The following is a 24,216-nucleotide window of genomic DNA, read 5'->3' as shown; positions in this document are numbered from 1 at the left end:
TTTAAGAGTCAGAGATCCAGCTTCAGGCAAATGCAACAGCAACTGGGGCGTTAGCAGTAGCAAAGGCATGGAGACAGTCTTTTTCCCAATGTTCTAGCAACACTCCTTTGCTTCCAACACAGTTCAAATTGACCTGCTTTTACTGTGTATCTTTATGCTTCCTGTAGAGCCCTAAGCCTCTGTGCACTACTGGCACACTCTTGCATACAGCTAGGTATATATAGATGTGTACATGCATGGCATATACAAAGGTGACTTCTATTTCTTCTCATTTATGGCAAGAAAAGCCTTCAGAGTTCTGTTTTGCTGGTTGAAGCTCTACTGCCAACTGTTTCTTGCAGGGTTTCAGAAGATATACCCAGGCTTCCCGAAAACAACTCATGACAGGAATATTATTGTGCACACAGCAGCAGTTGAAACTGGCCAATATCAAAGGACAGAAAATAACTGAAAGGTGAGATAAGGACAGAATCAAAGAAAATAACTGGATGTTTGTTTTATCTACTCTTCGGTATTAATTGCAACAACACCGGATGCAATCTGGTTCATTTCACATAGAAAATGCAATTTTCAAACCTATGGTATTACTTAGTATTTCTTTAAATTCTGTAGTGCAGGCAAAACTACAAAAAACTCATGTGACTTCAAGAATAGGGCAAAAGCCATGTCTGTGTTTGTAACTGGATAGATGTATAATGTAATTTAGTAACATATCTGAATTGCTGCCTAACCACAAACCACAGCATTGAACAAGCAGTTGTCTTATCTGTGTAACTTAAATATGACAGTATCTTTACCCATTGTTTGGGACAGTGTTGTAGTTTTTCAGAGAAGTCTTCATCAAACCCATAAATATTCAGAAATTTTCTATTACACTATTTTAAACTACACAGAATTTCAGCTCTTAATTATACCAGTATATTTACTGAGTAAACATGGTCTATTTGATTTTTTTTTTTGTCTCCAAAGAAAGACATTTCCTATGTATTTTTTTACTTAACTAGGCTCTTCAACACAAAGTATACACAGAAGAAATTTCTTACAGCCATTACCACAATTGCTTTTCATGCCATAGTTAGTAGGCTGACAATACCTACCTGTACTAGAATATATGGACATTCTTGAGAAAACAAACAGAATCCTAATAACCCAGTTACTGTAATACAAAGCTCATAGATTCATTCTTTATCAATACTTTAACATTTTGAAACAGAATGAATGCCATCTTTACCCACAAATCAGACAGAAAAAAAGTCTAATACAAAATATGCACAGGAAAATAGAAAATATTGTGACACAAGAGAAAAACGTAAGGCACTACTGTTATGTCTGTTCAGATCAGACACTGCAACTATCAATTACCTTTTCTTTCATTACCAAACAGCTATAATGCTTTATTTAGTCACTTGTTAGGTTTGTTGTCTGACAACATCACTTACCATCACATTTTTGAGTTGCCTCATTCTGCCTGTGACCAGCAGGACACTTGCACTCATAGGAACCTACTGTATTAATGCAGTTTCCTCCTTGGCAAACTCCAGGGATAGCCTGACATTCATCAACATCTACAAACAGAAAAAAAAGATTATTTGAAATAAGATACAAAAACCCATCATAGCTGTTGCATATAGGCAGTCATCTCTGAAATTATTTGTAAAAATAACCACAACAAACCCCAGCATATTTCTCCACTTCAGCACCACCACAGAATGAGGCAGTAACAGTAATAACATGACCCTGACCTTCATCTGTGTTCTTTTTGATTCCATATGAACTCAAAATTTTCCATGTATTGATTTTTAACTCACACATCTTTTAAATATATACAACATACTGTTGGTATCCCATGCTCTCAGATTGTTCCTTTCATTGGTCATCACAAAAACCAGATTCTTAGTTTTAAAGGACCCCTACCTTTACACCTGGACTACCCCACTCCCCACTTTTACTAGATATGAAAATTCTTGCAGGACATCCATTTTATAGACAGAAATCAAACTATTAATGTCAATACAAAATAGGTGCTGTTCAACCAGGACAAGTTGTACTGCAAATGATCTGCACAGACTTCATTTATTGAAGTAACAACTTAGGCTAGAATTTCATAGATTTCTTTAGGCTGAACTTTCAACAGTAAATAAATGCTCTTAGAAAATGTATTTGCCATTTTGGCTTTACAGCTTACATTCAGTATTTTCCTGTTGTATTTCAGTATGTGCTGTTTCCCATTCAAATTGTATTTTTTCTCCACTCTCATTTGTTTATATATAAAACATTTACATTTCTGCAAGGTAGTTTATACAAAACTATCCCAAGAATCTATGTATAAGTGCTAATGGGCTGTGAAAATAATATGGAAGATCACAGCAGCCTGAGGCCTCTATGAAATAACCAGTGCTAAAAGACAGTGGAGCTCTTTGTACTCAAAGAAAGGCAGAACTGGCTCCAGACTAATGCTTCACAGATACGTGAAAATTTAGCTTCTAACTAGCTCTAGCTATTTCAAAATTTCATTAAGCTATGCTATGAGACTTTAGAATTAATCATTTGAACTAATTCCCTCACATGCAAAATTCACTTGCATCCGAATGTTCATAGAGGAGAGAAGGCTTGCAAATTTTGTTCCAAAGCTTGCAGAACCTCTTTTGTGAAAAAGATTTAGGTAATCTTCCTTGTTAAACTATTTGCCATTTACAGAAGAGGTAAAAATCAACTGATATTTCTATTTTCTCCACAGAACGTATTGATAGCAGAATGCAGTATTCTGTTTCAGAGGATGTTCATTATCTGGAAGCTCTCAGGAGATGCTGAAATTACACCTAAATTAGTGGAGTATAGTGATTCTCCAGTTTTTATTACTCCTGGAGTTTGTGCTGTAGATATAGCCTTCACTATAGTGAAGTCCATTCCCAGTCTATTCCCTTGCGTTTTCATTCAAGCAGATATAATCAGAAAGAAGAAAGAAAGAAGGCAACATTTTATTTATTTATTTATTTTAACAACTGGACTTGTTTTTAGGTACATTTGCTGTAAAAGTTTGTATTTTGTTCCTCAGTTGGTGTTGATATAGTTAGCACAGTACAGAGCCCCAACGCAACAGATTAAGGACTACACTGGAGGCATGAACTTTTTTGAAACGTTTTTCTTTCAATTAACTCGTGCTTGGTGCAATCTCGTTTACCCAGAAAGCAAACTTTTCTACTCTGAATTACAGTAATGAATCTGGACGTGATTTAGCAACATCTAGACAGAATATCAGTTTCATTATTTAATCACACCCAGCCCACCCAGTAGCTCTGTTCTGAGTAAAACTAATATAGTGTTTGCCTTTTGACCTTTGAGCCTCAGAATATATTCAAAACATTGGGTATGCCTGTGCCTTCTGTCATTTATTAATGTTTATTTAAATTAATCCAACCATGTCAGCAGATCAGTGGTTAAAAATAACCACTGTTTATCTTTCACAGTTTTGTAAGTCGAAGACGTCAAGTAATAATAAATTAATGGCAGTAACAGCAGAAAATGAATAATTTCCAGAAAAGGTATCACTGAAACCTTAAAGAGAACAACATTTTAAGATTTAGTGATCCCATTTATTTCTTTCAGTATTACTCGTACGGTGTTAAAAGAACAAATAAATATCAAGATTTGCTGAAGTCTGAAAAGCCAGTCCCAATTATGCAACACAGTGTAATGCTTGTCCAGTGATGAAAACACAAATGGTCTCATTGTGTTTGGTGAGATCCTGCAAATCTTGAATCACATCAGCTATCTCACCTTTCTGTGCTAGTATCAAGCTTAATTTGTGAATGGCTTAGTTGTTAACTATTTTAAGTTTTATTTAAGTGCAAAGAGAATGAGTAACTCAACTTCACTGTTAGTCTAATATATATATATAATATATATATACAAAAAAAATATATATATACACAAGTCTGAAGCCTTTTTTTTTTTTTTTTTTTTTTGGTCTATCACCGTCTCATGTTAGTCCATTACTGTTTTAAAACTGAGAAAAGGCAGAAAACAACTTCCTTAAAGGGCACCTTTTATGAACTGCTTCCTAAATGCCATCTGAAGATGTAAGAATACTTTTTTCTCAAAATACAACAAATTCGAGATTAAGCATGTTTTTATTTACTTCGTATATCTCTGACAATTAAGACTAAGCCACACAAGTTTTATCATTATTAACTACATATTCAATCTCACTTTTAAACCCCAGCCATATTGAAACAATAAGCTTTTTGCCATAAACACAAAATTAGATGAGTAACTCTTTAGATGCAGTTCTGTACACGGAAGTTCAAGATTAGGCAGAACATTTCCATTTGTTCATAGACTTGACAACGCCTGGCAAGTGAAAAAAGGGTTCTTTACTTTTGCAGAAACTTTCCTCAGTAAATAGTAACTGCCTGCAGGATTTGAACAAATACTTGTAAACATATACCCAGACAAATTCAGCTTCCCTTCCTTATGAGTGGACTGCTACTCAGAAAATATATGGAATGCTCAGGAAATATAATGCTCAGGAAATATAAATGTTCTCAGTTTTTATACCATACTTCAGGAGAGAGTGCATCTTATTTAAGATAGCAGTAACTACTAATTACTAGTAATTAGTAATTACTAGTACTAATTACTAGTAACTAGTAATTACCCAACTATGCATTTTCTCTTGATTTTTACCTATAAATATGTATGGGGAGTTTTTGTGCAATTAATTTTGCATGTGGGAACCAAAAAGCAAAATAATTGTTAATACATTGGAAAACTGTTAGTTCTTCTTCTACAACATTCTAATTACCAGAAATACTACAAATTTGAAAACACAACAGAAGTAATACCAAGCTTATTTATTTTTTTTATAATACTAATTTTCATGACAGGAGAATGGGATCTAGGTTGACACTGTTAATACCATTAATAAATCTGACATTAATTCCAAACACTAAGTTATCTAAAAATTACCATCTATCATTCTTGACTGCGAATTTGAAATTTAACTACCTTCTCACTTTCGTACTATGTCAGTGCCTGTAACATTCAGTACACTATATTACTGCTACAGAACAGATTTTTTTTTTTTCATATTATCTTGAATAATTATTCTTAACAACACCAGCAACGCTAACAGAAAGAAGAACCTTTGTATTTTCAAAAGCTATTCAGCCATGGACTGTTTTTCTCTCTCCAATGCTAATGCTAATGCTAATGCTAATGCTAATAATAATAATAATAATAATAATAATAATAGTAATAAATTAACTGTCAGAAGGCAAAGGGTGTAGCTCAGAAATGGACAGTTGAGGAATGCAGGGGAGGAACTGTGAAAATGTCTAAGACAAGTATTCTGCCATTATGCTGTTCCTAAGGCCATGTAGAAGTGGCAATTATATAGAGTTCCTCTTGCCTGAATTCCCAATTTTTAAGCAATGGCCAAACGGAAACAGCTGAAAAAAAAAATGTTTTGTCTTGTTTTGCTTCTTTAATTTCTCATTAGTTGTTTATGGTAATAATATTACCATAATGTTCTATACAAGCACATTACTAAGCAAACATAATCAATCTGGAAAAGCCTTATTCAGTCAGGAAGACTTACATACTAACTTATGTATGGGTAAGACAGAGATGAAATGAACTGACTACAAAGGAAGGCTGCTTTATCACCCAACTTTTCACCTGTTTTTTCCAGCTAAAGAGCTTAAGATACAGTAAGATAGCAACATGCACATCCTGTGAAGAATAGGAACAACTTCATATTTACTAGTCAAATCTTGTCAGAATGATAATTAATGCATACCACAATTATGATATATTTTCCAATACTAAGGCTTGCAAGTAATACCGATTTCAAATCACTCATTAGCTCTCAGGCTGGGCTACCTGCTGATGTGAGCATCCACTTCAAAAAAAGCCAAACATTTGAACTATTGACTGAGTCAATCTGGTCCAATTGGTGTATGTTGAAGGTACAGTTTTACTAAATAATGAGGGGGTTTGTGTTCCTTTAATGTAAGCCTCTGCAAATCTGATGTTACCAGAACATTAAAAAGGTGACGCAACATTAGTCAGATCAGTATATTTGTTTCTAAAACCCATGATGAAAACATTTATTACCACTCTCATTTAATCTTTCTATTTAGAATCAGAGAATCATTGAATAGAATCACAGAATGGTTTGAGTTGGAAGGGACCTCTGGTTCCATCCAGTTCTAACTCCCCATGCCATGGGCAGGGACACTTCCCACCCACTAGACCAGGTAGCTCAAAGTCCCATCCAACCTGGCCTTAAACATTTTCAGGAATGGGGTATCCACAACTTCTCTGAGCAACATGTTGCAGTGCCTAACCACTCTCAATGTAAAGAATTTCCTCCTTGTTTCTACTGTCTTTTAGTTTAAAGCTCCTTGTCCCTTGTCCACATCCCCTGACAGAGTCCCTCCCCAGCTTTCCCATAGGCCCCGTTTAGGTACTGGAAAGCTGCTATAAGGTCTGCTCACAGCCTTCTCTTCTCCAGGCTGAACAAGACCAACTCCCTGAGCCTGTCTTTGTAGGAGAGGTTCTCCAGCACTCTGATCATGTTTGTGGCCCTCCTCTGGTCTTGCTCTAATAGGCCGTTGTCCTTCTTGTGCTGGGGGCCCCAGAGCAGAATGCAGTGCTCCAGGTGGGGTCTCACAAGAGCAGAGTAGAGGGAGAGAATCATCTCCCTCGCCTTGCTGGCCACGCTTTTGATGCAGCCCAAGATACAGTTGGCTTTCTGGGCTGCAAATACACATTGCTGGCTAACATTTAGCTCATATTAGCCTATATTTAACTAAATGATGCCTCCTCAGATAGCAGAGAACAATTGTTTCCTGAATTGCTAATATTTCACATTTGCTCCATTTTGATCCTTTTATTTTCTTTGTTGCAGTTTACCTCTGCATAACCTTGCCTGTTATCATTATTGAGACTTACATTTATGCATAACTCACAGATCTACCACTCTTTCTCCTACTTTGATTAAATTCTTTGTCTTCCTGTCCAGGCTCCCTTTTAGATTTTCTTAAATAACTGTAGCAAATCCCTGTAGCTTATTTCTCCAGACTACACACCCTAATAAGGAGTTTGGAAAGAAAACAGTCTCTACAATAGCAAGTTTTATGTCCGGTCCCTTCCTGCAGCAGTGTGGAATGATAATTCAGGATGGAGTATATAACATACTACCAGCCTGCAAACATAGAACTTAGGTCAGCAGGGATTACCAGGAGTCAGAGTTTGAAAGAAAAGCTTGGAAGACAACATAATGATTTTGTAGAACAAAGATTTTTTTTTTGTCTCTCCTCTCCCACCCAGAAATTTTAACTTTTAATCATCTGTGCCTTACCGCCATCTTGTAACATCATGTACTGACTCCTGCTGACATAAATACAATCAGATCTTCATATACAGAAGTAATATGCCAAAAATGTAGCAAAAATTATGGCTTTTAAAACTTTGTTCATCTATCACATAAAGTAGACTACTACATTGCTTTTATGCTTCCCAGTGGAATTCAGCAATGATGTTAACTGCGTAACTTAAAAATATTTGCCACACACAATAAACTGGCAGAAAAATAAAACACAGTATTGAGGGCAGGGGTGCTAAAGACGTCTCTCACATAATTTAAATTAAGCCCCAGAAGCTATGCCAGGCTCTGTTTGGCCAAGAAGTTTTAAGAGTTCATTATATCTGGCCAATATTTTCATCACACAATGGAGTTTGACTTTGAGATTGCAACCAACATGCACGCCTTCAGTACACTGTTTCTGTTTATGACATTGTTATGAAAAGAATGTCTAAAACATACTAATCATTTCAAGCTGAAGAGTATAGCATAAGCTGTTAAATGCAGACAGAGGCCTATTTATGACATATACAGAGAAATGCAATCAAATGTTTGTCCTCTTTCATTAGTTTGGATGCTTTAAGCAGTGTATGCACAGAAAACAGAAAAGCAAACAATTGCAATGAAGAAAAATTAAAAAATCTATTGTTGCTTGAAACTAATCTAAGTATTTTAGATAAAATAGATGCCTTGGCTAAGACAATGCTGGAGAATTTCCACATAACTAAATTTGAGCTAGTAGCCTCCAGTGTAGTTTCAGGTCAACCATAACTCTGTGAGAATGAAAACTAAAGAAGAAAAATCCCCAAATTATGTTATATCTATTTTTTATGTTAAAAGAAATAAAATTTTTAAAGTATCTTCATTTTCTCTCATTTTTTTCAATCTAAGTTAGCAGAGAACCCTTACCAAGAACTCTTATGCAGGAGCCCTGAAGTAGAAATCCAGCCAAACAGCTGATCTTACTAAATTTGTGCAGCTTTTAGCCAATAAGCCATGAGGCAGCACAGGGGAAAGGAACACTAAAATTAATGTTTCAATACACAATGGCAGGAGGGGGGTATGGTGGGTAGAGAGCTGAGGGGAAGGGGAAACAGACACTGAAAGATAAGAAATAATGAAATAAGAGTGATAAAAGGATATTATCTACCCTTTCTTGTAGCAGCAAAATTCCAATTTTCCTGAAATCTTTTATACTACCTTGAGCATTAGAATGTGCCTGAATCAGGACGTTTTTCTGAATTTTCTAACAGAAATTCTTGCTAACACGTACACACAAACAAATCCTGGTATTATGTTCTTTTTGCTGTTTTTTAAATAGCAAATTAAAGTAGAATGTATTCTAGCATTACAAGGACTCATCTACATAAATATTTAGAGCAGATAATTCTATTCAACTTCATCACTTTACTAAAAATTATCTCAGCTATACCACAGAAATCTACATATGCATGTAATGCCTGCAGTATCACAGATGTGCTTTCTCACACAGGTTTTTTAAGACATAACATATGGATATACAGAGGCAGACCAGTACACAGACACTTATTGAAATGAGAAAACAAAAAAAAATGTGTCATCCAAAATTATTTGAACCACTGCTGGTTTATTCCCAGACTGAGTAGGGGCTGATTGATTAAACAGGATTTTGTTCTCTTCATTACTTTATTTCTTTATATGAGTTATAATCAGAACTCAGAGAAACCATGTTGATTTACAACATGATATTTCAGCCCTAATGCTAAACTTACTCTGAGCTGTTAATAGACAAAACATTCATAAAAATATCCTGAGGCCTGACAACTGAATCAAGAAACTTATTGCTGGTGTCTTAGGTCCAAATTATACAAAATGGAAATTGATTCTGGTTTCTGCCTGGCTTCCATTGTTCCTTGGAAAGGTTCTAAGACAATTAAATCTATCAACAGACCATGTGCACCAAACTATAACAGAAAAATATTCACTTCAGAAGATCTACTATCCTTTGTTACTGCATTCTTTACACAGTTTGTTCGAAAATGTAACTAAACAGCAAAACAGGTACCTCTTTCAGGTACCTATCTTTCAAGTTTGCCCATTCTTAGACTGCATTTTATGAACCTAGAAATAGAGTACTGCAGCCTTTCCTTACTAGTACTAGAGACCCTCCCTATCTTTCCTTTAGGCACCACATATAATTCCACACAGAGTTATCCAATAGGAGGTTCACCATGTGTTTTATATAAATACTGAGATTAAAAAATGTCTATATAATAACTGCCAATCCCTTTCAAAAAGGAAACTACTCAATAGCAAGAAACAGTCAATTTTTCAGAAGAATGAATGACATACATATTAGTTAAGGGCCAGAACAACACATTCCTGTTACCTAATTGGTGCACTACTGCAGTAGCTGATGGTTGTGCTCAACAGACATTCTGACCTTTTCATGCTCTATATTTACAGCTTCTTGATTGGCACTCATTTTTTCCAGGCATTTGAGATTTGTTCTATAAGTACACTAGCTAAACTCTGGAAGCTGTGAAGCTATCAGAATTTTATCAAAATTGAGGTACAGAACACACAGGGAAAACTGTGATCTTGTTTTAAATGGATGCAATGCATTCCATATGAATATAGTCATACAGTCATGCACAATTTAAACCAGAAGACTTACCTTGACATGCTCCAGTGCGAATATTAGGGATGAAACCACGACGACACGGCTGAGGTTGGGCAGGGCACATTTCACAGGGGTGACCCCATGCACGCCCAATGGTTGCACAACAGAGGGTTTTCGTGCAAACGATTCCAGTTAGCTGGCCCTGACACATCTGGTTGTTAACTTGTGTGAAACATGGGCCTGTTCTGTAATCTGGAAAAGAGGAAAGATCACTGTATTATTATTAGACTCAATATTAGAAATATTAGACTCAATAAAACAGGAATCTGTTTTTAATCCATTAGACACCTGTACTAAGAAAATGGTAGGAGGACTCAGCAATTTAAGTTATTTTAATGCTTACAAAAGTAGCACAACACTTTCCACTGAATGTAATTATTTTTGCAAGATTATCTTATCTTTCAATTCTTTTCCTTCTCACAGATGCAAGTAACGAAAGGTAGCTAGACCCCAAAACTGACCAGTGCATTGACAATGTATCCAGTAAAATCAATAAGAAAGAGTCTTAAAAACAAACACACAAATGAACAAATGAACCAGAGAGCAGATAAAGCAATTAAGGACTGGGAACTGTATATCTTGTTCCTAAGAAAATTCATGATGATTCATGGGAAGGAGATCCAGAACACAAAAGCCACACATTTGTTCACTCCACTTTGATCAGAGCCATGCCTGATACTTTCCACAGAATCCACATTCCTGCTGGAATACTTAGTGCAAAGTAGTGCTACCTACGGAGGACTAATTGGTACACCATTATTTATTTTCAGAGGAGTAACATGAGCCATATGCTCATGTTACATGTGCTGTGTATGTGTTATATTCGGTGCACTTAATACAGCATACAAACTATATGAAAATATATTCCTAGTTGAATTCCCATAAATGGTTAACTTATTAGGGTTCAACCTGTAAAAAGAAAGATTTCTTGACCTTATGAGGCAAGGCAAACGGGGAACAACAATTAGTTCAAATTCCCTAGGAACAAATGAGAAACAGATGGTTGCTCTGCGCCAGATTTCATATCCTTATGGAAACTTTAAGAGGTGGGGCAGGGGGAAAGAAGAAAGTGCAAAGCTTCCACTCAGACTCAGTCACGTGAATAAAGGCATAACAGTGGGGTTGCGGCTGTTCTTATTGTTATCCTGTCCTATTCGCCTATTTTTTTCCTCCTGAAAATAGATTGCAGTGTGTTAATGTGTAAATCACTTAGACCTTCTGCCTTTCACTAGTTTGTAACTGGGCTTACAAGCAAGCTACAAATAGGACAATTGACGCCTTCTAGAATTTGATACTTTTACCCTGAAGAATAAAAATCAAGGCTTTGACATCTTTACAACAGGAAAAAATGGTCTTCCCAAATGGCTTAATTCCCAAATGAAATGGTCTTCCCAAATGTCCCATTCTCTGGGGACAGCAACAGGACAGGAGGGAACAGCATGGAGCTGGGACAGGGGAGGGTCAGGATGGGGTTTAGAGAAAGGTTCTGCACCCAGAGGGTGGTCAGGCACTGGGACAGGCTCCCCAGTGGTCACGGCACTGAGCCTGCCGGAGTTCAAGAAGCGTTTGGACAACACTCTTAGACATATGGTCTGATTTTTTGGGTGGTCCTGTGCAAACCCAGGTGTTGAACTCAGTGATCGCTGTGGGTCGCTTGTAACTCAGGAGATTCTATGATTCTGTGATTCTAGCTCAAAGAAAAATAAATGATCTTTTCCCTGTCTTTGAAAAAGCTCATTCAGATATGCATTTGGGAAATACTTCTGCATACAGCTTTTTCAATGCGTTTGAAGCTAATTTCAACAGGACTCTTCACATAAACAAAGTTATGCATGCATGTAAATATAAATAAGAAAAATGCCTAACAAAACAAGGAGATTAAAAGATCTTAAATACTCTGTAAAGAACGTTAATTTAATGTTTCTTGACTTTCATTGATATATTGTCTTCAGAGTTATGCATTTGAGCTACCCCTGTGTCCATCAAGCCACCAAAATAGTACTTTAAATAAAATATTGCATAAGTAAATATCATAAAATATTACAGAAAGAAAATCCTATCCATTAAAAAGATTTTCAGTGATCTTTCATCCAACATACTGGAAGACAAGCAGCTTCTCAATAGCCTCAGTTTAATTAACTCCAACATCCTGCTAAATCAGAGATAGCTGAACTTCTGACATGAAATACAAACACTGATGTCTGATAGCAGAAGACAGACATCTGCCATCTTCAGCTTGAATTTCATCAAGCAATATATGTGAATGACAAATATTTGAAATACAAATTCCATCTATCAAACATTTAATTCTACAAACTCATTGTAATCTTGGCTGGAATTCAATTTAGGAGTAAGTGTAAGAAAAAGACTCCATCACAGATTATGACTGTATAGCTGTTTCATATAAAGTTTACTCAGGTATCACAAAAATTGAGGGAAATATGTGATAGACCACATTTAACCTGCAAATCATCAGCAAAGGTCAGTCTACAATCAGAAGAAAAACAGAACTGTTCAGAATTTAAGAACTGAAATAAATTGAATTAAATCCTAGCCCTGGTGAAAGCAAATGGGAATTTGGCTATTGAATTCAATGACAACACTATTTCATTCTTGGAAAACAAACATTACTGTGCTCTTTAGCAATTGGCTGTATGATAATTTATTGCCTAGTATCATCTGTAAAAGCATTCCCTGTATCACACAGAGAAAGTAATGAGCTTTATATGCACAGAAAAAGCTTTTACCACTAAGTGTTCAATGAGCAGACTCCCGTTCTAATGTCAAATAAGTTATATACGCTACTAATATGGTAGTAATACAAATGCTTAACATATTTCAGTCATTTCATTTTCTCATTAATGACTGAAATACAAGTAACAGGCAGATTCTGGGAAAGTTCATGGTCTACTCTAAGTATTGAGAGCTGACTGTTGGTCTGTAACTTGCACATTGCAGAATTTTTGCCCAATAGATGACTACAGTCAGATCAGTCAGAAAGACTGAATCTTTCCTGAAAATTCAGATTGATTTTAGACTCCTCAAGAGTAAGATTTTCAAAAATGTGAAGCTGAAAAAGACTAAAGAGATGTGTGTAAACCTGGAAAAACCATTTACAAGCCACTAGCATAAAATTAAGGGTTTATAATAAAACATAATTATCAAAAGTAAGGTGCCCAGTAGTGCAAGGGACTGCCCAAGTGTGTAGGAAGCATATACTCTGTAAACCTACATATATGTGCCAAACTGTGCCTTAATAAACAGAGAATGCATAAATCCTAATGTTCAAGTTGTATAACCAAGCAAGTTCTATCAGTGTAAATCTGCAGGATGGCATCTAAAAATCTGACTACTAACTTTAGAAGAACAAATGAAACTGTCATTGAACTTCCAAGTAGTTTTACACGTGAAAATAAATTCAACCCAAAATAGTGAGATCCCAAATGATATTTCAAGATAATGACATACAGACAACAGATCCTGAGCTCCTAAGTGAATATGTGGCTTATGTGACATCAGGTACAAAAGCAGTAATCCAGAAGCACACCATTACGAGACAGAAACTGGGAAAGAACACAATAAGTAATCAATAGTAGTTCTTTGCACAGATATGGCAGCTGCATTTCAAAAGGGGTGCTGGAAAACTAGAAATACTATGCAAAGAGTCAGAATAATGTCACATAGTATATTTTTATTTAAGTGAAATAAATATATTAAGATTAGGTGCGAGTCTGACGATAATTTTTAGTTTCAAATGAAGACATGGATTTGATTCACTATTTACTGTGTGATATTCTGTGGTCATTTTTAAACAATCAGACTAGATTTTTTTAATGGTTCATCTGACCTTAAAATCCCTGAGTTTATGAATCAATCATCTTTTCCATATTGTTTTTCTTGTCTTATTATTTGGCATTTCTTCATTTGCTCCTTCCCCAGCATTGCTGCTGGAATAATTTTGCCAGAAAGAACATATGTTAGAACATATGTTACAAATCATTTGTTGCTTAGAAAGGGTAACTGCCTTGGTGAAAGAAAGCGATTTTCAGCACATATGTGTTATGCATTTTTTTAACCTCAGAAAACTGTATTTGTTATGCACCATGACTTGAAGAATGACAACCCTTATCAACAATCAAAACTGTTAATATCATTAAATTTAATAAGAAGCACTTTTTCTTGGCATCAATATATTAAAAAAAAATAATTAGAAAAAAAAATCAAAGCAACTGAAAACAACATACTGGACTTCTAAATTTCACTGTACTACAGCACATCTAGTCTCTCGTAGAAATGTGTATTCTGTATTCACACAGACTACATGGGGCAGTTCAACTATCAGGGTTCTTGAGATCTTTTTCATTAGCTTCTTCTGGGAAAAAAAAAAAAAAAAAAAAAAGTTAATTCTAACTCTAGTTGTAATTTTTAAAAACCTATTTGACAGAGAGACTCCTACAGGAATTAGAAATATAGGAATCCAAGTGTTGGATATGGTCCAATAGTAATCTACTTTGGTTTTCTTCCTGTACCTCTGGCCAGAACCAGATGATTCAGGTGAAGGTGTAAAAAACCTACCGTAAATTGACATGGGATAATCTGCCTACCACATTAAGTTTCCTCCTGGTGCCTAACACCCACTAACTGAAGACTTGAAACACAGCATTTAACACCTACTATTTGTTGTCATTTACAATAAAAAGTTAAAATATTTTGACAAACATATAGGAATTATATTTCTATATGAATTTTGTCATGCTTTTAGCCTCCACAATTTCACATTGTGTTAACTAAAAACTGCTGCCCATGAATTTCTTATGTCTTCTCAGATAACTAAAAGTAAAAAAAGTGACAGAGGGAAAAAGGAAAGGAAAAAGGTATCCAGACATGCTGGAATGTGTGTTGCAAGTTATCTGGAAGAATATGAAAACATTAAGTTTCTTTTCACAGACTGAGATGTTAACTTGAAGCTCCAAAGACCAAAAGATTGTTTACGTGTAAAGCCCAACAGTACTACTGCAGGTGCAGTCAGTTTCTTGCACCTACATAAAGCCCTCCAGAAGGCTGAAAGGACATAGTCTGCAGTATTGGAGCTATATATTATGATAAATCCTGTATTTCATGTCTGAGTGCTAGAAAAATTAGCAGAAAGGAATTGTGAAGTCTCTTTATTTTTATTTAATCAGAACTTCATATAATCGTAACTAGATACGGAAGAATTTTTAACTATAATCTACTTGGAATATTGATACTTCTATGACTAAAAGTACAATACTGGAAACATTAAGCTGTTGATCAGTCTGAATCACAAGAGAAGTGAGTAAAAGATTTGTTATGACGTGTCCCACCCCCATTAATTAAAGAACAAATCCTAGTATCTGGGAAACCTGTTTCACTTCCTCTTAAAGCAATTTTGCCCATCATAAGGACTTTACACTCTTTCACAGGTATGATTTAGCAAATATTAATGAAGAGATCTGAAAATAAATCATCTCAGCCTCCACCACCTCACTTGAAGGCTCAAATATAGTAAGCAGCTTATTATTATTACTGATGCCTCAAAACTCCATTTCATACACCAGCATTGTTTGACAAACAACCTAATGCACAGAAATCTAGAACCCAAATGCTGGAAAGTAGTATCTGCCACTCATAGTTCCACTACCTGGAACTTTATTCTGTTCAAACAGGAAAAATAGCACAGTGGATGTAAGTCCAAAGAATTTTGAGGAGGACATATTAAGTCTACGCTGACAAAGATCTGAAGTCAGTTTTCACCCTGCCAGAGGATGCTCCAACACAAAAGATGCTGAAGGTGCAACTGTCTCTATTGCACCTGTGTTAGGATGCTGTGGCTGATTTCCCCATAAATTCCATGTGATTTTTCAAATAAATATTTTTTTTGAAGCGATGATAATTAAAGGTTTTGATAATTAAAAATATACTTGAGGTTTATCTTCTTCCAGTATCAAATAAGACAATGTGCAACCCTACTGTGATGTCAGAAAGATCGGCAGAGCAATGTACATCCCATTGTCTCACTCAACCTGCATAAATGACAGTGTTGTCCAGATCCTTGTGCTTCTTAAAAATGGGAGATCAGGACTTTTTCCTTGATTAAATTTTCATCTGAGTATGAAATGGTTGATAATACTCACAGTTGTACTTGTGTTCAGACCACAAATCTGAAATGTATGTATATGCAAATATTATCCTTCTTGTTCAGCTCCACCATCTGCAGTTCATAACTCACAGTATGAAAAAAGACATTTAAACATTACAAAGGTACATATGTTTGTTTTATTAAAGATTATCTAAAATTGATTTTCCTTCAATATTTTAATCATCCTAATATGGAAAATTGATCTTCAGTAATGCTTAGCTGCCAACACCAAGGGTTCACCATAAGGGAGATTTCAAAGGTAACAAGAAGTTAGATGAATTGTTCTGATTCAGACTTGATATAAATAAAAAGCATTTTTTTCAAAGGTGACATCCAACAAGTTGCAGAAAAAAAAAAATGTTGGCTGAAAATGAGAGCTAGTCTCTTGGAAAATGAAAGAGGCTTGGCAAAGCTATTAATTTCTCTTGGAAAAAAATAGTCTATGGGCAGTACAGCTATTGAGGCTAAGAAGTTCGCATAAACTTAAGCCTGAATAGTAAAGTCTGAGCCACCTCCTTCCCATTTTTTTAAAGAAGAAAATCTGTATGTCAAGTCCATAATTAAGTTTATGATTTGCATAAATAATGAACACCGAAGTCTTTTAAAAATTTAAATTATGGATAACTCAAAGAAGTTGAGACAAATCCACAGATGGCTCATTAGTGTATGAGACTGGGATTTCTATAACATTTATTTTGATATATAGAAATTAAGAAAAATTGTTTAGTTCAAAAAGTTTTTTAATATTTACATTAAGTGTATTATGAAGGATTTAACATTTTCCTAGAGTTGACAGCTTTCATTTTCAGGTTGAATTCTTGCTACTATTCTAATGGTCCCTCCTCATGACCATTTCTGACCAAGTCCTGTGATGCAGTCCTTTCCATCACCTAAACTCCTGTGACTGATTAGGCAACTTAATATACACATGGCAATTAAAAAGAGAGTGAAGGGCTGATCTAAATGAAAGAGAGAAAGAGAGAAAGAGAGAAAGAGAGAAAGAAAGAGAGAAAGAAAGAAAGAAAGAAAGAAAGAAAGAAAGAAAGAAAGAAAGAAAGAAAGAAAGAAAGAAAGAAAGAAAGAAAGAAAGAAAGAAAGAAAGAAAGAAAGAAAGAAAGAAAGAGAGAAAGAAAGAGAGAAAGAAAGAAAGAAGGAAAGAAAGAAGGAAGGAAGGAAGGAAGGAAGGAAGGAAGGAAGGAAGGAAGGAAGGAAGGAAGGAAGGAAGGAAGGAAGGAAGGAAGGAAGGAAGAAAGCATGTTTAAAGCAGCAGTCTATGTCGGCTTTGTAGTTTTTAGCAAAATTCCAGTTTCCACCAGTGCTGCTGTCATGTCCATTCTAAGCACATTCTCATTTTCCTCATGCTGGAACAGAGAAAGCAACTCTTTTCCAAAAACAACATTCCAGGGTTTGCACACCCCTTTTAATATAATTGATATTATGTCAGCTTTAAGTAGACAAAAGATAGAAGAAGTTTTGTAGTATTATCTGCAGATCTTAAAACTTTTTTTTTTTTTTAATTAAAAATAATTCATTTTACACACCTAAACACATTGGAAAGGACAGTAAAGTACTAGATAGTCAACAATACTTCTGAAATAAAGGACAATTTTCTGTAATTAATATGAACATCAAGGAAAATGATTCTAACATTTTAAGATATTAAATATATATATATTTTTTTAAGTACACACAGACAAGAAGCAGAGAACAGAAACACAAAGAAAGAAAGAAAGAATCACAAAAATATTTCGCTTCTGTAAGCAACAAAACTCCATAAATAGTAAAATAATACTGGGAAAACTCATTGGAAGAAACTCTTGCCACTTTCAACTGCATTATTGTGCACTGACTGCTACAAAATTTGAAGTGTAGAATAAAAGCTGGGAAATAAGTATCCCTAGATCTTGGTTCCAGCACAAACTCCAATTTTAGTTTGTTTGGAGCTTCTTGCAGATATATGCATTTCATTATAGTTCCACAAGCCCTGCGACTACACAAAGTTTGCATTCTAATTTGGATATCGGAGTCTTGTGAAATAGCTCCACAAGCAAATACACATGCTGACACACAAGGAAGTATCATCAGTTACTAGATGAACTTAAAGGCCGAATTACCTCTGTGCAAAGTGTGCATCTAAATGAGACATCACAATAATAGTATTTTTTTTACAAATTTCTGCAGTTTGTACTTACTACCCCAGTATTATTATCTTGTTATTTCTTAACTATGCTGAGATGTCCATGAAATTCAAAGTGAAGCAACTTTGTGTATCTTGCCACCTACCACTCTCTCCTCTTTCATTTTTACAGAAATGCCAGTGAATAACATTTTGGTCCACAACCCAGGCTCCTCCAGAACTACCACATGGCAAATTATACACTTGCCCCCAAAGCCACAACCCCCTTCCTTCTAATTTTTAATAGAAGGGAAAACAGAGGCTTTCCTCTCTACCATACAACCTAGGTATGACCAACAAATACTCAAAGACCGGAGTGAAGCGCCTCTGCAAAAGAACTGCAACAAAGCCTGCATCTCCTCTGTTTGTCTCAACATTACAGCCTTTCTAAAGAAATCTCCACAGCAAAGACAATACATCCCTAGGCCAAACTGATTTCCACCTTTAAGATCATTTCTTTTCTACAAGGAAAATAAAATGTCTTTCACCATATACAGGCAAAATCCTGTGTCAGTTTTGGTAGTTCAGTAAGAAAAAACCCTCACTGGGAGAGCATGCAGTACTTGTAGGTATTGTAGGGATGACATGGGAGTGCAGAAAGATTTTCTCTTATAGCCTGACAGCCGGATGTCTGGTTTTCAATGACACCAAGGAATCTGTTTACTCCCTTTGAAGCTCTGTACCCTGTACAAAACAGATTTTATTCAGACTATTCAGATTTCATTCAGATTATTCAGATTTCATGGACAAGCCAAGCTTTGCTCATATGATGGAAATATATATTAATCATTAAACCTGGGCTCTGGAAATCTGGACAAATGCACATTATATCCGTGAATTCCTTCATAACCCATCAAATAAATAAGTAACCCAACAAATAAGAAGGCAATGCCTTGCCATGTGGCTGCAAAGAAAATAAGCTATGTTTCTGGACCATAATGTTAGAACTTCAATTACATCTTCCACAGTTTTTTGTTTTTTTTTTTTCTGTCATACTCTGCTTTCCCCCCATAATTAGTGCTGTTCAGTACAGTTAAAACGCCGAGAAACAGAAATCCTTGTCAGCAAAGACGAAATTTTAAGATTCAGGTCTACAGGTGTGATAAACTTTTAATAGCAGTAAAGAATAGTGCAAAAAGCACAGAGTAAACTCCCCCACCCCACCATCCCAACCCTCTCTGGAGTTCTGCATCGTTATTCACGCCAGTAATCATTCCCACTAATGAAATTGAGCCAGTTTATACTGGTTAAGACTACCCACATGGAGAAGAATTGGAGAAAAGGTCTCACAGCAAATGCTTAATTATTCTCAGAAACTCTGATCTCATCCTGGTATATTGGGACATTTTTCAGTTAGCCAAGTGTTAAAGAGCAGTCAGGACAATTTAAAGGTGCAAATGTATATTTTTCAGTAGCTGCAAAACTGAAAAGCAGCTAAACACAACTTAAACTTTTGTGGTAGCTGGAGATGGGATTCTTTTTTTTTTTTTTTTTTTTCCCCCAACCCTTTGGCAATCTGCGTACTACTCTAGCAGGTCAAAAATAAGAAGGAAGACATAAAAGGAGATGGTGTTTACATGTTAGACCCCAGTTGGCCACAACCCAGAAGCAGAAGGAAGCTGGGCACCACTGTGCACAGTTGAGTCTGCTGAAATCAAGAAAAAGTGGATGACCTGCAGCCCTGTTTTCTTTCCCATTAACTGTAATTCTTCCCAGTAGCCATTTTAAGAAAGTGTTCATATCCAAAACAAAATGAGAAATATATTTAATAAGCAACTTCTGGGTAAATTAAGAAAAACATGCAAAAAGGGTTAGCAGATCAAAAATACTATAGAAACCACAGACATGTGGCTGTTTTGTTAATTTAATTAAAAAAAAAAAAAAGGAAAAATAACTCTTTCATACATGGCTCTTTAAAAAACTCACATTTAGCATGCAAGAAACACGTACCCAGATGAATGTCTACACTATCCTGATACATACTTTGCTTGAGTTGACAATAAACTAAAAATCCAGCCAGTTACTATTTACTGGAGGTTTCTCTGTGAAATGGCGTAAGTGTGGTTTCCTCTCCTTTGGATTTCTGGGGTTGGTTCAGCAAACAAACAAACAAACAAAAAACAACCTACTACCACAGATTTCTTCAGCTTATACAATATTTCCAGAGGAACACTATAAATTAGGGTATTTTTTAACAATCAAAAACAGGACAGAATTTAATTCAGAACCATCTCTTTATAAAGAAACAACTTGCTGCTGTTTCTCATACATTGACCTTCAACTCTGAAGCAAGATAAACCAGATTTCTTTCAGCACTCTAGTATTTTGAAAACCTGGACCCAACCTGCTGTTGATCTGTTACACCAAACGCTGTGTCTAATAACAGCTGGTATACTCTTCTCCATATATATATATATATATATATATTTTTATTTTTTTTTACAGCATTTATAGCTTTTTAGACATTGCATAACCAATGCTAATGAACACACACATGGTTGAAAACTTAAAGTGCATCAAATTTAAAGAACATTAAACTTTCATATTTAATTAATTTTATATTGAATAATAGCTTGAAATTAAACATTTTCTAATACATAATTACTGTGTTGCACTGCACCGTCAAAATCATTAGAACTTTAATTCTACAATCCAATATGCTTTTCACCAGTTACATGAGGCTTACTTTTTGGCTGTTTCAAGCTGAGTAACAGAAACACCTTCTAACCTCCACTTTCCAATTTTTTCTAACCTTTCCAGTTTCACGTTTCAGTTCTTACAGACCAGTGCAGTGCTACAGCATTTAGGTAGCAAAACCGGAAACATCTACGCTCATATCCAAACAGTGGCCCTGGATCTGAACTCTGTTCTTAATCAAAACTCCCAGTAGCTTCTCTGGGATTTCTGCCAGACACAGTGCAGGACTGAACCCAAAAAGTGCATTTTCATTGGCGTCAGTAACGTCCTGGGAATGTACAGAGACAGAAGACAGCAGAAGTGGTGGCTGGGACATGCAAACCAGCCTCACCAAGGGAACAGGCTGAGGGTGGCAGGGGAAGTCTGCATGCAAGGACAGTGATGTCATAGCACAGATGGGAGGACTGCACTCTATGTGTTTTATCTGCACCAGAAGTGGAAAGATTGTGCAAAGTTGATTCATCCTTACATTAGATCTGCCAGATTCTAACAGCTCCTATGTCTCTAACACAAAAGTTGTCAAGCAGTTGTTAGCAGAACAGGTGTAGTAAAAAACAAACAAACAAACAAACAAAAACAGAAGGAGAAAATAAAACAATAAAATTGTTTCTGAATACCTGGCATCTGTCTAACTCCAGCCACAGAAATCCATTACAGGCACAGAGTTTTATGTCCTCCATACTGATCCTCCTGGCTCAACATTTATATTTTTTTACTAAACTCCTTTTTTATTAATGAAAACAAATATGACGTTTATACTGAATGACTATGCCTTTTAAGGCAAAAGTAAACAAAACAAAAGATACAAGCTCCTCCTTTCTTACTTTTCAAACTCAAGAGAAGCCTCAGGGAGGATCTCATCAAAGTTTGTAAGTACCCGGAGGGAGGCTGCAAAGACGACGGAGCCAGTTGCTTTTCAGAGGTGACAAATGCCAGGGCAAGAAGCAACGGGCACAAACTGGAACACAGGAGGCTCCTCTTGAAACATCAGGAAGCATTTCTGTGCCACGTAGAGGATGGAGCACTGTCACAGGTTGATCGGAGAGATTTTTGAGTGAGGGAGCTCCTTGGAGATCTTCAAAAGCCACCTGAATTTGGTCCAGGGCAACCTATTCTGAATGTTCCTGCTGAAACACTGGGGTTGGAGTAGATGGCCTGCAAAGGTCCCTGCCAACCTGAACCATTCTGTGACTCTGTGAAGTTTTCATGCAAATACTGTTCAGGTTTTACTGAACAATGCATTTATACTTCAATCTTTTACTGTTGTTCAGCCGTGGAGCCCCAGGTACAATATTTCAAAATACAGAAAAGAATAATAAAGTCCTCTTCTCACTCCTTCTGAACTTAAAGGACTTGTGTGTACACTGAACACGCATATGCATACCCAAAGTTAAAAAACACAGTTCATCAATTGCGTTGTATTATGACCTTCTTCATGGGTTTACAGGAGCGTGCCACATCATTCCATGTGACAGCAGTAATATAAAGTATGTAACCACTTATAGAAAAGCATGTAGAAATATAAACAAATACGTATTTATATTAAAATCATAGAATCATAGAATCATAGAATATCCTGAGTTGGAAGGGACCCTTAAGGATCATCAAGTCCAACTCTTGACACCGCACAGGTCGACCCAAAAGTTCAGACCATGTGACTAAGTGCACAGTCCAATCTCTTCTTAAATTCAGACGGGCTCGGTGCAGTGACCACTTCCCTGGGGAGCCTGTTCCAGTGTGCAACCACCCTCTCTGTGAAGAACCCCCTCCTGACGTCCAGCCTAAATTTCCCCTGCCTCAGCTTAACCCCGTTCCCGCGGGTCCTGTCACTGGTGTTAATGGAGAAAATACATATAAAATACACTTTTCACTTATATGCATGTATATATGGTTACAAATACTTAACATTGCTAACTGTACAGCAGGTCACTAAATATTTAGTATATTTTCTTGCACTCTCCTGTCTAAGAATTTGGGAGTAATAGTACATAATCACTGTTATTACTAAGTATATAATTTGTTGTGCCTGACAAATCTAGTGGCCTTCTATGACAGGGTTACATCATTGGTAGATAGGGGAAAAGCAACTGATGTCATCTATCTGGACTTGTAAAAGCATTTGACGCTGTCCCCCATGATGTTCTTATCTCTAAATTGGAGAGACATCGATTTGATGGATGGACGGCTTAGTGGGTAAGGAATTGGCTGGATGGTCACACTCAAAGAATTACAGTCAAAATCTCAATGTCCAGGTGGAGATCAGTGATGAGTGGTGTTCTTCAGGGCTCAGTATTGGGACTGGTGCTGTTTAACAGCTTTATTGGTGGGCAGTGGGATCAAGTGCACCCTTTGCAAGTTCGCTGATGACACTGAGATGTGTGGGAAGGGATGACATGCTGGAGAGAAGGGATTTCATCCAGAGGGACCTGGACAGGCTTGAGAAGTGGGCCTGTGCAAACCTCATGAGATTCAATAAGGCCACATGCAAGGTCCTGCATCTGGACCAGGGCAACCCCCAGCACAAATAGAGGCTGGGTGGAAAATGGATTGAGAGCAGCCCTGAGGGAAAGGACCCGGGGGTGTCGGTTGACAAGCTCAATGTGAGCCAGCAATGCATGTCTGCAGCCCAGAAAGCCAGCCCAGAAAGCCACACTTTTGGTCCAGACCAAGTGCTGCACTTGGTCTGGACCAAAAGCAGCAGGGCCAGCAGGGTGAGGGCGGTGATTCTTTCCCGCTGTTCTGCTCTTGTGACTCCACCTGGAGCACTGTGTTCAGATCTGAGGCCCCCAGCACAAGAAGGACATGGAAATGTTAAAATGAGCCTGGAGAAGGACCATGAAGATGATCAAAGGGCTGAAGCATCTCTATTACGAAGACAGGCTGGGCTGAGAGAGTTGGGGCATGGGGAAGAGAAGGTTCTGAGCAGACCTTACAGTGGCCTTCCAGTACCTAAAGGGAGAGCATGGGAAAGCTGGAGAGGGATTCTTTATCAGGGAGCATGGTGATAGGGCAAGGGGCAGCAGTTTTAAACTAAAAGAGGGTAGGTTTAAAGTAGATTTTATGAATAAATTCTTTACTCTGAGGGTGGTGAAGCACTACAGCAGTTTGCCCAGAGAAGCTGTGGATGCCCAACCCCTGGAGGTGTTCAAGGA

At 36.6% G+C, this 24,216-nt stretch overlaps 1 protein-coding gene across 2 annotated transcripts in view; it reads right to left on the bottom strand.

Moving 5' to 3' along the window:
• FBN2 (fibrillin 2) overlaps nt 1-24,216 on the bottom strand; it is a 197,460-nt gene that overhangs the window by 149,629 nt on the left and 23,615 nt on the right. For both annotated transcript variants that reach the window (XM_032205669.1, XM_032205670.1), the window contains exons 4-5: nt 10,026-10,223; nt 1,440-1,565 (exon numbers count right to left, since the gene is read on the bottom strand). In XM_032205669.1, the coding sequence (XP_032061560.1) occupies nt 1,440-1,565; nt 10,026-10,223 (324 nt within the window). The remainder of the gene's footprint in view (nt 1-1,439; nt 1,566-10,025; nt 10,224-24,216) is intronic.

The sequence above is a fragment of the Aythya fuligula genome, chromosome Z (assembly GCF_009819795.1).
Source record: "Aythya fuligula isolate bAytFul2 chromosome Z, bAytFul2.pri, whole genome shotgun sequence".
NCBI classification, from domain to species: Eukaryota; Metazoa; Chordata; class Aves; order Anseriformes; family Anatidae; genus Aythya; species Aythya fuligula.
This window is presented reverse-complemented; position numbering and strand designations above follow the sequence as displayed.